The sequence below is a fragment of the Melitaea cinxia genome, chromosome 5 (assembly GCF_905220565.1).
Source record: "Melitaea cinxia chromosome 5, ilMelCinx1.1, whole genome shotgun sequence".
NCBI classification, from domain to species: domain Eukaryota; kingdom Metazoa; phylum Arthropoda; class Insecta; order Lepidoptera; family Nymphalidae; genus Melitaea; species Melitaea cinxia.
The window spans coordinates 4,183,406-4,197,844 of NC_059398.1; the positions used below are offsets into that span (position 1 = coordinate 4,183,406).

General features: G+C 33.0%; 3 protein-coding genes across 5 annotated transcripts; 2 read left to right on the forward strand and 1 right to left on the reverse strand.

The window, feature by feature from the left end:
- Window positions 1–121: 121 nt before the first annotated feature.
- On the reverse strand, window positions 122–2,626 carry LOC123653729. The gene is made up of 2 exons (XM_045589715.1): window positions 1,458–2,626; window positions 122–1,295 (listed from the first exon to the last, which is right to left on the reverse strand). Exons 1-2 carry the CDS (start codon window positions 2,624–2,626, stop codon window positions 122–124), a joined length of 2,343 nt encoding a protein of 780 aa, XP_045445671.1.
- Window positions 2,627–5,904: 3,278 nt separating this feature from the next.
- On the forward strand, window positions 5,905–8,956 carry LOC123653416 (28S ribosomal protein S22, mitochondrial). The gene is made up of 7 exons (XM_045589410.1): window positions 5,905–6,081; window positions 6,159–6,385; window positions 7,073–7,197; window positions 7,316–7,373; window positions 7,676–7,884; window positions 8,222–8,402; window positions 8,705–8,956. The coding sequence occupies exons 1-7, from the start codon at window positions 5,967–5,969 to the stop codon at window positions 8,918–8,920; spliced, it is 1,131 nt and encodes a 376-aa protein (XP_045445366.1). The 5' UTR covers window positions 5,905–5,966; the 3' UTR covers window positions 8,921–8,956.
- Window positions 8,957–9,595: 639 nt separating this feature from the next.
- Window positions 9,596–12,965, forward strand: LOC123653419 (MORN repeat-containing protein 3-like). 3 transcript variants are annotated; one of them, XM_045589412.1, is made up of 5 exons: window positions 9,596–9,893; window positions 9,991–10,054; window positions 10,636–10,883; window positions 12,248–12,435; window positions 12,828–12,965. In XM_045589412.1, exons 1-5 carry the CDS (start codon window positions 9,749–9,751, stop codon window positions 12,933–12,935), a joined length of 753 nt encoding a protein of 250 aa, XP_045445368.1. In that variant the 5' UTR covers window positions 9,596–9,748; the 3' UTR covers window positions 12,936–12,965. The 3 variants fall into 3 exon arrangements, 1 of the variants encoding a protein (XP_045445368.1); XR_006743093.1 differs by lacking the exons at window positions 9,991–10,054; window positions 12,248–12,435; window positions 12,828–12,965 and having other exon boundaries at window positions 9,596–9,693; window positions 10,636–10,708; XR_006743094.1 differs by lacking the exons at window positions 9,596–9,893; window positions 9,991–10,054; window positions 12,248–12,435 and having other exon boundaries at window positions 10,808–10,883; window positions 12,828–12,903.
- The last annotated feature ends 1,474 nt before the right edge of the window (window positions 12,966–14,439 follow it).

Here is a 14,439-nt window from a genome sequence, read left to right on the forward strand (position 1 = left end):
GAAAACGACTATATTCATCGATTATTGTTAAAATGTATCGGTTTTGAGTATTAGATGGAATCGGCCCTTTAAAATCTAAGTTTAGTCTTTCGAAAGGTGCAGTTGCCTTTATCAGATGCCCTTAGTGTTTTATATAACGAGGTTTGATTTCAGCACAGATAGGGCATGCTGCCGTCATTCTTTTCACTTCTTCGATGGAATATGGTAAGTTCTTCGATCTGACCCAATGAACCATACGTGTAATTCCAGGATGGCAAAGAGATCGGTGTAGTTCAACAAGTTTGGAGCTATTAGACAAAGTATTTATGTGCATGCAGACTCGAGAGAGCGTATCGGCAGCAAAGTTCTGTTTTCCGGGTCGATAAACAATGTCGTATTTAAAACAAGAAAATTCTAGGCGCCATCTCTCGATCTTTTCGTTCTTGATCTTATTAGAGTGTGTTTTGTTGAACATAAATGCAACAAACTGTTGATCAGTTATGAGTAGAAAGTGTCTTCCAATCAAGAAGTGTCTCCATTTGCCTAAAGCTTCAACTATAGCGCAAGCCTCTTTCTCAATAGAAGGTTGTCTTTTCTCAGATTCGTTAAGCGATCGTGAGAAGAACGCTACGGGACGCCCTTTCTGTGACAGCGTTGCTGCGATTGCGAAGTCAGAGACGTCAGTTTCAACAGAAAATATCTCTTTGTCGTCTATTCCAGCCAAGGCTGATTTAGAAATGTCAATCTTTAGATTGTTAAAAGAGTTAATAGCCTCTTCAGATAAAGGAAATGTAGCTTCGATCAGAGGTCTGATTTTGGCAGAAAAGTTGTTGACCCACTTTGAATAATGAGCGAATAGTCCAAGTGCTCTTTTCAAAGTAGTTGTATCAGATGGGATAGGAAGATTCGTCAGTGGTTCCAATCGAGATTTGTCAGGTTTGATAACGTTATGATGGATGGTATAGCCGAGATGATTTATGGATTCTGATTCAAAAGTGCATTTACTCATATTTAGAGTGAGTTTGTATTTTTCAATAGCTTTCATGAATTTGCGAAGGTTATCATCATGATCCTGCTTATCTTTTCCGCATACAGTTACATCGTCTAAGTAAGCATATGTACCTTTCAGTTTTTCCGAATCAATGATATACTGTAAGGTTCGCTGGAAAGCCGCTACACCATTTGTGACTCCAAATGGTATTCGTGTGAATTGGTAGAGATTCCCGCACGCTTCGAAGGCGGTATATACCTTCTCCTTTGGAAGAATTGGAACTTGGTGATAAGCACTTTTGAGGCGATTTGATTTGAGCGAATAGCTATAGGTTTTATGTTTGGTGAAAGATTAGTAAAAACTGAAGCTGGTGGGACAGATTCCTCCATTACATTGCAAACTTTCAAGGGCCTTTTGTCTCCCCCGAACTGAAGTTCAAATGATGAGTGTTTTCCTAATATATCGACCAATGATAACATCATCACACAGATCGCCAACAATGAGCAGAGGTTGATGCTGGTATATATGTTCACCAATCTGAATTGTAGCGTAGCATAGTCCCTCGACATATGATATATTGCTAAGAGATGCTAAAGTTACCGCTTGTCGACAGGGCTTTCGTTTAAGGTTCATGGTTAGAGCAGTATTCTTATCGATAAAGCTGATTGAACTTCCGGTGTCGAGTAGCGCATCTGCTTGATAGTTGTTCAAGGTAATAGGAATGGTAGCTTTGCGTAAGCTTGATGGAGCAGCAGCGGATATAATTGACAAATGAGAATCGGTAACCTGGGGTTGAGTAACGTCGTCATCGTCTGTGGTGATAACATTTACTGTACGTTGACCTGGTCTTGAACTACGGCAAACGGTTGCAAAATGTCCTTTTTTGGAGCAAAGTTGACATTGGGTATTATTAGCGGGGCACTTGATCCTTTGATGAACATTGCCACCGCAGAAAAAGCATCGGCGGTCACTTTGCGTAGGGCGACTGTATTGAAAATTTTGAGTTCTTGTTGCTGCTAAATTGAGCTGTGGTTGCGGTGCTTGAGTTTCAGAGATTGCATTAACAGGAACAGCAGACGTTGATGGAGATGATACTGTAAGTAATCGTGAAGTATTTTCAGTTTCTAAAGATATTGCCAGATTCAATGTTTCTTCCAGAGACATAGTAGATTTTTCTAGCAGCCTTTCTCTTATTTTCTGTGACAATATTCCGGCAATGAACGTACCACATACGGTTTCGTTTTGATGTTCATTAGCAGTAACAGCTTTGAAGTGACATTCACGAGCAAGAATGGCAAGAGATCTCGAATACTCAGCTAACGTTTCGCCAGGCTGTTGCTTTCTAGTAGCAAGGCGATGCCGAGCCAAGGTAATATTTTTTCGTTTCTCGTAGGTGGTACTGAGAGTGGTCATGGCATCGACGTACGTGTTGCAAGCTTGAATGAAATTAAATATCGATGGCGAGATATGGTTTACAAGGAGTTTGTACTTAAGGGCATCATCAGCCGAAGCGGCTTCCTGTGCGATAAAATTTTCAAATGAGTACTTCCAATGAATCCATTTTAAGTCTGAGCCGGCCATTGCGGGTTCCACGTCAAAACGTTCGGGACGTAGATACCGAGATATTGAGAAAGACTTTTCCTTCTCGTCAGGCATAGAGAGCACAATATCAGCAAAACACAAAATTATTGTTGAATAAATTGATACAGATAAAGACAGAACCAAATAGAATATTGGCTTTATTCTACAATAAAATAAGACATAGTAAATAATTAGGTATTGATATTTTGACAGAATGACACTGATGATAATGTCATAGTATTATCTAATATTATAAAGAAGGTAATGTAACATGTAACCTTCATGGAGATCACATCAGCCTGGGCCTCGTCTCAGCCGATATAAATAACCGTAGGGAGGCGAGCGAGTTCAGTTGAGTTTGAGCGATCTTCAAGGCGACTTCAATGTGAAAACTAGTGATCAAGAGTGATACCAGCGAAACCTACGACATTGGCTACGACTAAGGACATCGTTAGTGCTTAGTGGTTGAACCTAGTGCTTTGTGTTGGACCTAGTGCTTGTAAATAAAGTTTCCAAAAGAGTGAGCAGGTCTTTCTCTCCAAATCCTTCGAGCCCTAACACGTAACAATATCAAGGGTGAATAAAAACCTCCTAACTAAACAACTTAATGCTTGTCTACACAAGTACAGCAAACCTACGTAACAGCTGACTGGTATAGCTAATTTTTTTGTTCGATAAACATAGTTATAAATAATACATATATAAATATATAAATAAATATTTATATTACACCCAGACTCAGCATGGGAATCGCACCCACAACCCTCTGAGCAGAAAGCAGGGTCACTACAAACTGCGCCAACGAGCTCGTCGATATATAGCTGACCCCGCAAATGTTGTTTTGCCATATAGGTTATTAACCCCCCCCCCCCCCCCACCCCCCCATTAACTTAGGGGTCTGAAAAACACATGTAGGCCGATTCTCAGACCTCCTACTGTTACTGTAGGGTAAAGTTACAGATATTGAGAATGTATTTATCTTGCAAAAAAGGGCTATTCGCGGCATTTACGATTTTTGAGCTCAAGTCTATCTACGGGATGTTTTTCAAAAGGTTGATATATTAACAATTGCGTCGCAATATATTTATGACAATATTATGTATATTCACCAAAATATTCATTGTTTTGAAATAAATAGTAATAATCGCATTGTAAACACGAGAAGGAATAACAAAATTGTAACTCCAAGTTTCCGACTGCGCAAAGTAAACGTCTCTTTTTTGGGGTAAGGTATTCACATGTACAATAAAATCCCACAAACAATTTTGGAATTGTCTCAACATAAATTTAAAGTTTTTATTAAAAAATAATAAGCTTATATTAATAAAGCTTATATTAATAAAGCTTATTATTCGGTGCAGAATTACATAGTTGATAAAGTTGTGTGAACTTAGTGACGCTGTATTTCATGCAACTAATTACTAATTTTGTACTAAAACACAGTTTATATATTATTTTTCAAAAGAGTAACTGCGGAGTTTCTTGCCCATTCTTCTCCGCAGAATCTACATTCCGAATTTGTGGTAGCTTTACTTTTATAAAAATAATAATTTAATTTAAAGTTTTAATTTGTAAGTTGACGATTCGAAAGTGCTCTTGGGGCCTATTTGAATAAAGCTGTTTTTGATTTTGATTTTACCCGATATGATGATGGTAAGCGATTACCGTAGCTTACAGACGTCTGCAACATATATGGTCGGCATCGCAAGCGTTTTGCCGACCCTATCCCCAATGCCTTCCAGGAGCTTTATTCACCTTACCGACGAAAAGGAACATAATACTGCTTGAAAGCAATATTATTTAGCTGTAATCTTCTGTAAAGTCAAGGTACTTCCGCAGTCCGGCTGCTCCATAGTTTAAGCAGGAAATCTCCTGTTGTGCCTTATCTTAGTTTCTCCTCCATGAATAAAGTACAAGTCTAAGGCTAATATATGTAAATAGAAATATCTCACTAATATAGTAGAATTCGATGGTTAAAAAGAGAAATAAATAAAAAACTTTTTAATGTCGGATACCGTCATCCATAAAATAGCCTTGTCCACATCTGGTGAAACAAGCCCTTAATGTAGGTAGTCTAAAAAAATTTTTCTTTTTATTATTTTATAGAATCTAAATTGTAATTAGACTTTATTGTTTCTTTTCTCTTTTCTTCGTTTTGAACACTGTCATAGAGAACACTTTCTTGCAATCTGGGGGCAAGGTAGTGCCCCCGCCAAGACAAGCCAAAAAAAAAAACGAAAAGCACTACCTATCTTTTCTCGAAGCGCTTCGTCGTTTTTTTGAACCCTCATAGCTTGGGTTGGGATTATACCAGAGAAACAAAATTCTGGGGATATGATGTCAATAGTGAACTTATTAAACATATAAAGTTTCAATTGCATAGCTCTTATACTTTAGATTTTATTGATATCTAAAAAACCCCGATTTCGTCACTCACTGATGATCATCAAAATTCCTAGAGTACTTCCTGAAGTCCCAGAAAGCTAAAATTTGGTACGTAAGCTAGTATTAGTACACAAACAACAAAAAAATTCTAAAACTTGTAACTTTTACCTCCCAACCCCTTAAACTAGGGGATGGAAGTTTGTATGAGACTTCCGCAAATTTTGATGCTAGAGGTCTGAAAATTGATATAGGGACTCCTTGTTATTCCTTGTTATAAATAATAATAATAAAATACATAAAAAATAAAAATCGGTTATTAGTTTATGTCGAAAATTTACCTTTTGTAATTTTGCTATTTAAGTTTTGGCGGAGGTCACCGTTTGCTTCAGTTCAACGTAAAATCAAAAACAGCGTACTTAAACCGAATATGGTGAAGATTGGATGTTATTTATGGTATAAAATGGATCGGAGGTAAAATGCAGCTATAATATTGTCATAAGCAACTTACAAAAAGAAGTGAAATCCTACTAAAAACATTTTCATGTAAAATGTAGCCAAGACGAGATCATATGGCTCGCACTGTCAAAAAGTTATCAGATCTCATGTAGAGGCAAGCTTCTAACTCTACACGCCCTAACTCTACAAGCCCTAACTTCACAAACTCTACACCTTAGTCAAAATACGTGGCTTGGCCGTTACCAACTTACCATCCATGCTGTCCCACAACGGGGCCAAAATGAAGAGGCAGGGGGCAGCATCGCCAGCAGCAGTAGTCCACCTCACCAGCAGTTGTCATCTACAACATCGGCCGGTAGTAACTAACGATACCTGCCAAAAAGTACTCATTTACAAAAAGTAGCGAATGCAAAGTATCGAGTACAAAAGTATCGGTATAAAATGGTAATATACTCGATACCCCAAAGTATCGATACTTTTTTCGTGTTACACAAAGTTCCCCAACCTTGGTGGTTATACAAAATAAATATTGTTGGTATTTTTAGGTTATGATTTTTATAGACGAGTTTTGATCATGTCTCTTTTAAAATTGTTACAAAATAATACAAAAAATGTTTTAATAAGGTACAATGAATCAAAAATAACTTTTATAACGTCTAGAAAGTTAAGCATAGTACCTACAATTTATGGTAAGTGATCTCAACAGAATATTTTCTAAGTATATTTCTTTTTGGTATTATTCATATTTCCTTTTATTCATTCGTAGATGGAGAAGATCCGGCACCGAAATTTTTTTCCTCTGGCATTCAAATATTACTCAAACGATTAACACGCCCGGATTTTGCGAAAGTATTCCGTAGAAGGGCGAACAGTAATGAACCCGTATTACAAACACCAGTATACAAATTTTTAACTGACGAAGAGCTGCAAATTGAAAGACAAAAAGCTTATAAAAGTGCAGATCGCTTATTACAAATGCCACCAGTTGTAAAGGTTAAATTTTCTATCATAAAACATATAAATGACCCTTTTTCTTATCAAAAATGTATCAAGTAATTCAATTTCTTAAACATCAAATATGTTATATATTGAGAACAACAATAACTTCAAATTGTTTGTATCTAATTTATTACTTAGTATCAATATTTATTATTAAGACATGAAATCGGTAATATACTGTTTTACTCAGAACATTCAGAATTTCCATTATTTCATGTGAGAACTCAGTACCCTTCATTATGGCACTTGCAACAATGAAGTAATTTCAGAAACAGAATGATCAACAACAAACTTTGTGAATACCCCTTCTGACATCTTTATAGTAGTCAATATTAGATAATAGCAGTGCCTGCGCCTTTGCGTGGAGACTAACGAGAAATATATTGTTCTGTATGCACTTTTAAAATAAATAAATATTCAAAAGTAAAAGTAGCCTAAGTTACTCCCGTTCAGCATTACAGCCGTTTCAGAGATTAGCCAGAACAAACAGACAGACAGACAAAAATTGTAAAAAATGTTATTTTGGTATATGTACCATGTATACATCCATGTGCATTTAGTAAAAAGCGATTATTTTAATATTACAAACAGATACTCCAATTTTATTTATTTGTTAAGATGTATGTCTAGTCAATTATTGTATATTTATAAATATGTTTTTTTTTTTTTTAATATTTTTAGGTCCAGCAACCCATTACTGATGTTTTATCTACAGACCCAGCTTTAGTAGGTTATGATACTTCAAAATATTTATTTACAGACATTACTTTTGGTGTTGCGAATGAACACAGACTAATTGTTGAAAGGTTTGTAATAAATTTTTATTAATACTTTTTGTATAAAATAGTTTGACCTTGCTTACAATATTATTTCTCATTTGTAATAACTATACATTATATTATGTTGCTATTTTGTATTTTTTAGGGACCCCGATGGAATATTACGCAGTTGTGATCATGACGTAAGAAAGAGATTAAATCAGGTAAATATAAAAATAAAAAAAAACTATAATTGTACTAAATGTTTAATCAGTTCTTATAATAAGGCCGATGGTCACATAATTTAATAAAACAATTGTTTTATTTAAGTTTAAAGTAAATATAGTTGTTGTTATTTAAAGTATTTGTGTAAAAAATATGTACTTAATGTCTTCCTCCATAATGTATTAGTTTTATTTTCTTACCTACTAAATAGTCATACAATAAAATTAACTGTAAGCACACGTTTTGCATTTTACATCAATTAAGTAAATTTATGAATACAATATTAATGTTATAATTTCAGATATATTTTCCAATGCTGGGTCGTAAAATAAGAGAGCCAGTGATGTTCACAGATGAGGAAAAATTTAAAAGTCTTCTAGACAAACAAAAATATGAATTTGTTTTGGACAGAGCCTGTGTGCAATATGAACCCGATGAGCCTAAATTTCAGAAAGTTACAAGTATCACATACCAACATGTTGACACAAACCACCAGTACAATTTATTAAGGTGTTTTATTTTTTTTAATTAATAATTTTTTAACAAATTCTTTACCATTTACATAATTGGGTATCTATTATAGAGACATTTCTGACTAACTGTAGCATATTGAAAATATTTTAAATTGAGTCATATTGAGTGATTATTATACTATTGCAACAAAATTATTGAATAATATTTAAAGTAAAGTATATCGTCATCAAAAAAAATTATTCAGGATTTTTTGCAATAATTATACTACGGTGTTCAGAACCAGTCATAGTTCCATTGAAAAATATACGTTTAAAAATCACACTGAAAACTCAAACAGTACACATAGTTCAATATATATATTTTTTTGTTTTAGATCTACACGTCATTTTGGCCCTCTGGCTTTCTACTTAACGTGGCATCAAAGTATGGACAATCTCATGCTTGAATTAGTACAGACTGGGGTAATTCGTGAGGCAGTTTTGCTGATGGCACTTAGACACAATATTCACGGTGACCTTAAAAATGGAGCAGATAGTACTGCTCTTGTAAAAGAGGTTGGTACATCTTAACAATTTTATAAAGAACTTTTTTGTTATGTTTATATTTTTTTGTTATGTTTATAGTTTATATTTATATAAACAAAAAATGTTTAGTTTTTGTATTAATTAATCAATATTAATTTATATGCATTTTAAAATAATACAATAAAATTATTATTAAAAATATTTGCTGGTTAAAAAAATCATTTTCAATTTAATATAAAATTATATAAATAAGGTAAATCGAAAAAGTCACTTCATATTTTAATAAAATTATTCAAAATAAACTCATTGTTAAATACTATACATTTTTACAGATTTTACCAACACCAATTCAATTAACAAAACCAGAAATTCTGTCAGAAGAAGATATCCAACTCGATAATAAATGTCTTGAATGTGTAGATGTATACATTGCCAACAACTCCGCTATGAAGAGTCAACAAGGACTTGCATTACAAGGCTTTAGGGAATATTACCAACAATTGATTGAACTTAGCAGAGGCTTGAAAAAAGCGCACGGCACGGCTTGAATGTAGTAATATATTAAATGTATAGTTAAGAAACAAGTGGCATTTTATTTAATAAACTACTTAATTATGTAGATAGACTTTTAATGTTGCTCATTTTTAATACGAATCGCAAGCCTTGTAGTGTAACGTTTTCCTTATTTCTAATTCAGAAAACTACAAATAAGTTTTTGGACCTTTTTTCTTTCGTTGTTTGTAATGATGTTTTAGCATCATAGGCGATTTTCTGTATGTCATTAACATTAATTCTGTTTATTACACGGTCTTATATACACAGGTCGGATAACTATGGTGGTGACGTACGTGGGTACGTTGGCTTAATGTTTTACAGCCGCCAGAGGCATGACGATCGCTGGGTGTGCTACACAACGAAGACAATAGCATTTTGTCTCTTTTTCTATCACACGTCACGCATTTTTTTTCAATGTTATTTTAATTAAACATTATACATATTTACAATTCACAACTTAAGAACTAAATATTTACGGTTTTGGTACAAACCGTGGCACGCATTTATGTTTTGAAATATAACCAATTACAATGAAGCGTCACGCAATATAACCAATTACAATGAAGCGTCACTCAACCGGCGTGCACAATACGCATCGCACACGTGCCCGCACACATCGATAGCAGTGACGTACAGCGGCGTTGACGCGAACGAAAAGTTACGACATCGTACGAATCTCTCACCATTTAAATTGAGCTTAGTTTCCTGACCTGTATATAAGACCGTGGTTTATTATCACATTGACATGTTTATACATCAACATTAGGTAATTGTCATTTTTAATTTATTTATCAAAAAATTTTGTATAGGTAGTCACAAAAATGCCTTTTTACCAAAAACCAAAAACATTTACACCCTTATCAATAGCAGCTGGAAAAAAAGCTGTCAAAAGCGGTGTTCACCACGCTATTTTTACATCACGTTTTGATAAATATGTAGGCGAGTGGAAAAAAGATTTAAAAGAAGGTACCTGAATAGGATATAAATAATTACACATTTTATAGTATTGCTCTAATTGTATTTTTTTTTCTTCTTACAAAATTAAACTTTAAAATTGTAATAGGTAAAGGGTTATTTCTAACACATACTGGAAAATTATACGAAGGAGATTGGTACGGAGGATTTCGGTTAGCACAATAATTTTATTAAAAGTAAAAGTTATTTTTACTCTATGTGTTATACTTATAGTAATGAAAGCAGTTATTAAAGAGAGATATGTTTGATTACATTTTGTAATCAATAAATTCTGGAATTACTTAAACGATTTTAATAATCCTTCACGGTCAGAATGAAATCAGAATATCACACTGATTCTCTTCATGATGATTTCCTTTAGTCGTGAAATATGAACTTCGTTGTTGTAAGTTGACCTACTCAGATCTGAGATAGGACACAGTAGAAAATGTCTAGCTCAAAATATGAAGGAGCTAGACTGGAAAAGTACCTCAATCTTATAGAAGATCATAGACAAAAACAATGCTGCTTTTAAGCAAACTAAACTAATGTAGTTCTGTGGAAAGGTAGTTAAAGCTTTTAAAGGGGATTGGGGGTAGAAATGGCTCGCTTGCACACTGTATACACATAAGTGATGCTTCTGATGTTGCAGGCGTCTGTAAGGTAACCACTTACCATCGGGCAGACCATACACTTGTTTATCACCCTAGTGGTATAAAAATCGAGTAAACATTTTTAATTATTGAAATTTTAGGCATGGTTTTGGCACTCTCAGTAACAGGAAGTCTAATGGTACATTTAGTCTAGAATATAGAGGTTATTGGGTAAAAGGTAAACCAGAAGGCGTTGGTTGGAGATACTATGAAAACGATGATGTTTATTTTGGATATTGGAAACAAGATAGACGACATGGTTACGGCAAAATGTGGTACAAAGATGGTACATTCTACGTTGGGTATTGGAAAATGAATAAGAAAGATGGACTTGGTATGTTAGTTCAAGGTAATTCTGATGAAATAAAACACAACCGTTCCTTTTGTTTTTTTTTTTTGTTTTTTGTAAAATTTGTGTACTTTTAAACAATAACGCACTTATCTTATGACTACTCCCTTACGTAAAAGGGAGGACAAGTAAATTACAGTCATGAAATTCTTCGCAATGTTTGCGTCACCACTAAGTAAGCAGAAGATTATTTTAAAGCTAATATACTCGTAGCACCTAAGTACTAGTAGACTATTTAGGTATTTTTATCACTACTTCGGCTCATTAGGTGTATAATAATTAATATATATATATATATATATATATATATATATATATATATATATATATATATATATATATATATATTAGAGATGCCACGAATAGTAATTTGGCCGAATACCGAATACCGAATGTTCGGCGAGGCTCTTGGCCGAAGCGCCGAACATTCGGCAGCCGAATATTCGGCCACACTTAGTACTTTTCGCGGGCGACAAGACACAACTCGTCACCGTGCGAGTTTAAACTTACATCGCTGAAGTAATACGTACTTCGCGGTCGTGTTACAACCTGCTTTATTTGTTGGTCGTTGATATGCGTCGTACTTACTGTATAATAAAATATAACATTTAATGTGATTGATTACCATAAGAAATATCACCGTTTGTTCGAGAAAAGCAAAATGAATCAATTTAATAAGAAATCGCCTATTTGGAACTATTATGAAATTTATAGTGATGACAATAAACTGGCAGTTTGTTTGTTTTGTTTCTTACCACTGGTAGATTTTAAATATTAATTTTTTAGTTCTTTTTTGGTTAAATAAATATCTTTGTGAGTAATATTTTGAGTTTTTTCATAATTTATTTGGTAATCGTTACTGTATTTTATCATAAATAAGGAAGTAAATCTGTTTATCACGATTTCGCGCCCAAGCTGCTGAACCGATTTAAATGAAATTTGGTACACAGATACTCTAGAGCCTTAGAAAGGACATGGGCTATAATTTACGCGAAGTCGCGGAAAAACAGTTAGTAGGAATTAAAAAAAATGCTATTCGGTATTCGGCCAAATGGTTAACCATATTCGGCCGAATACCGAATAGCGAAAAAAGAGGCCGAATAGCCGAATACCGAATAATCGCCGAATATTCGTGGCATCTCTAATATATATATATATATATATATATATATATATATATATATATATATATATATTATATATATATATATATATATATATAGGGAGTACTTTAGGCTATCATTGCCAATTAGCTACCTGTGTGTATTGGTAGTAGACCCTTTAATAGACAACAATTTCTCTAATTGCTTTGTAATAAGAATGTACTTAAAAGCAATAATTTATGTATTGTTTTCTTTATCTAGTAAACGGTAACCGTTACGAGGGTCATTGGGCAGACGACCTTAGGGATGGTTTGGGTCGCTTTTATCACTTACATACCGGCCAGCTGCAAGAGGGATGCTGGAAGAGCGGAATCTGTATCCAGTCGACGATGTCCGACATCATTATACGACAATTTTGTCATTTACCCACAGAGTATCCTATTCCACCGGTACTATGGCCATTAAAATTAATCTACAAATATTTGATGACTTTTAAGTTAAATACGATTCACACTTACGAGTAGCTCTAAATAGAGCGTCTGTGTCAAATTAATACGTGTATGTTTCATTAACATACATGTTGTAGTTTTTAAACTTTTTATACATTAGGTATATGTTTTTGTATGTATAAAATAGGTGCTCAAGTGTTATTTTCAATATTAAATAAATATACTTTTTGAGTATATACATTATGAAAAGCTATCCTCAAGATATATCTAGTAGCTAGTGTATTATTGTATATATATTTTTTTTTTAATAATACACGAGCAATATACATACCATCGTACACAGTTACATACATTTGTTGTCACTGTCATTTAATTCTAAATTATGATTTCAGGAGATGCTTCGAGATTCACGTAAAATTCTCGAAGATAGTGAATTATGGCTGAACCAAAAAATAGGCGAAGTAGACAAAAAATTAAAAAAGTGCATTGATAAAATGTAATATTTATTGTTATATATAATCAGATCAAATTAAAATTTACATTATTTGAATATATAGTAATAAATCTTATATCAATTAAATAAACAGACCTTTGTTACTATGTCATTATTATATCACAGCAATTTTTTGGATAACTTAAGTATACACTTTTTACATTCTGAATTTAAACTATACATATTAAGTAATACGACGTAGATAGATTTAAATATTGGAACTGCTGTAAGAGGTATTAATGGAATAGGTAAAAAACAAACTTACAACAAATATATTTTATAAGCAAAAATACAAACTATTAAATTGACATATAAACAATAAATTGAATATTTTTTTACATAAAGATTGCTAAAGAAACTATAATTTAAGCTGTCCGTTCGACATTTTTTCATAGGGCTGTATCTTTAGAAAGTAATAGGTTCACATTTCACGGAATTATTTCTAAAAATAAGAATACAGTTCCCGCCATATGGTGCCCCACAAGATGCTTCGTTTTTCAAATTTTCATCCAGTTAAGTATCATAAGTCGTCGTTGTAAGTTTTTAACAATATTCTCAATTAATAATTACTTTTAATCAGCTCTGATACAAAGAAAAAAAAATAACGATAATTTATTATTCAATTAATTATATACGTACATCTTAAATCAGATATTGCAGACAATATACGTTAGTAGGTACTATTAAAATTTTAATATTAACGTTGTAGTTTGTGTCAGATTTATGAAGTCCCACAAAATATAATGTAATCAGATTTATTAAAACTGCTATATATATCTATAACAAAATTATAAAAGTTTAAACTATACACCTAATTGTAACATATAATACAATATATACAATAATGCTTACTTTATAAACTCGTCATAACTTTGTCAAATTAATTATGAACTTCTGCTCAATTTCGTAAATTTTATTAAGGTTCCCCAGGCAAGGGAAAACGAAATTTTACTTAGAATTGTCTATTCGATCGTACTTTACTAGGCTTTACCTTTGAACAGTGATAATTATGGACAATCAGAAGCATTATTTTAGTCAGAGTATTTATTACCTAATACGGTTGTGATAACGAAAAATAATAACAAAATAAAATTTAAGCAGATTCTAGAAATAGAAGAGGCGTGAAAGTTTATTTTTTAAGCGTTAAAACACCTACACGTGTTAAACATTACAATCATTTAAAATTCTTCGTAGTTTCGACTCGCACTTTACCGGTTTCTTTCGCATGAAAAGATTGGTTCATTAGCGAAATATTAATAATTTTCCATACGAAATCGCATAGTAGACGCGTGTAACTTTATTTTTATTAAAAGTACATATTTTTGTAAATTACAATATTCTATATACTTATTTGGATTGGGGCGTTTATAACCACACCTTAATGTCTAACATTGACGTGTCTTTTATCTGTAAACATATTTATAAGTTAAAGGATAATTTTTATTTGAACATATTCATTTATTATTAACGTACTACTAATTGCAGAGTTCTTTTTACAGGCATAAACCTTA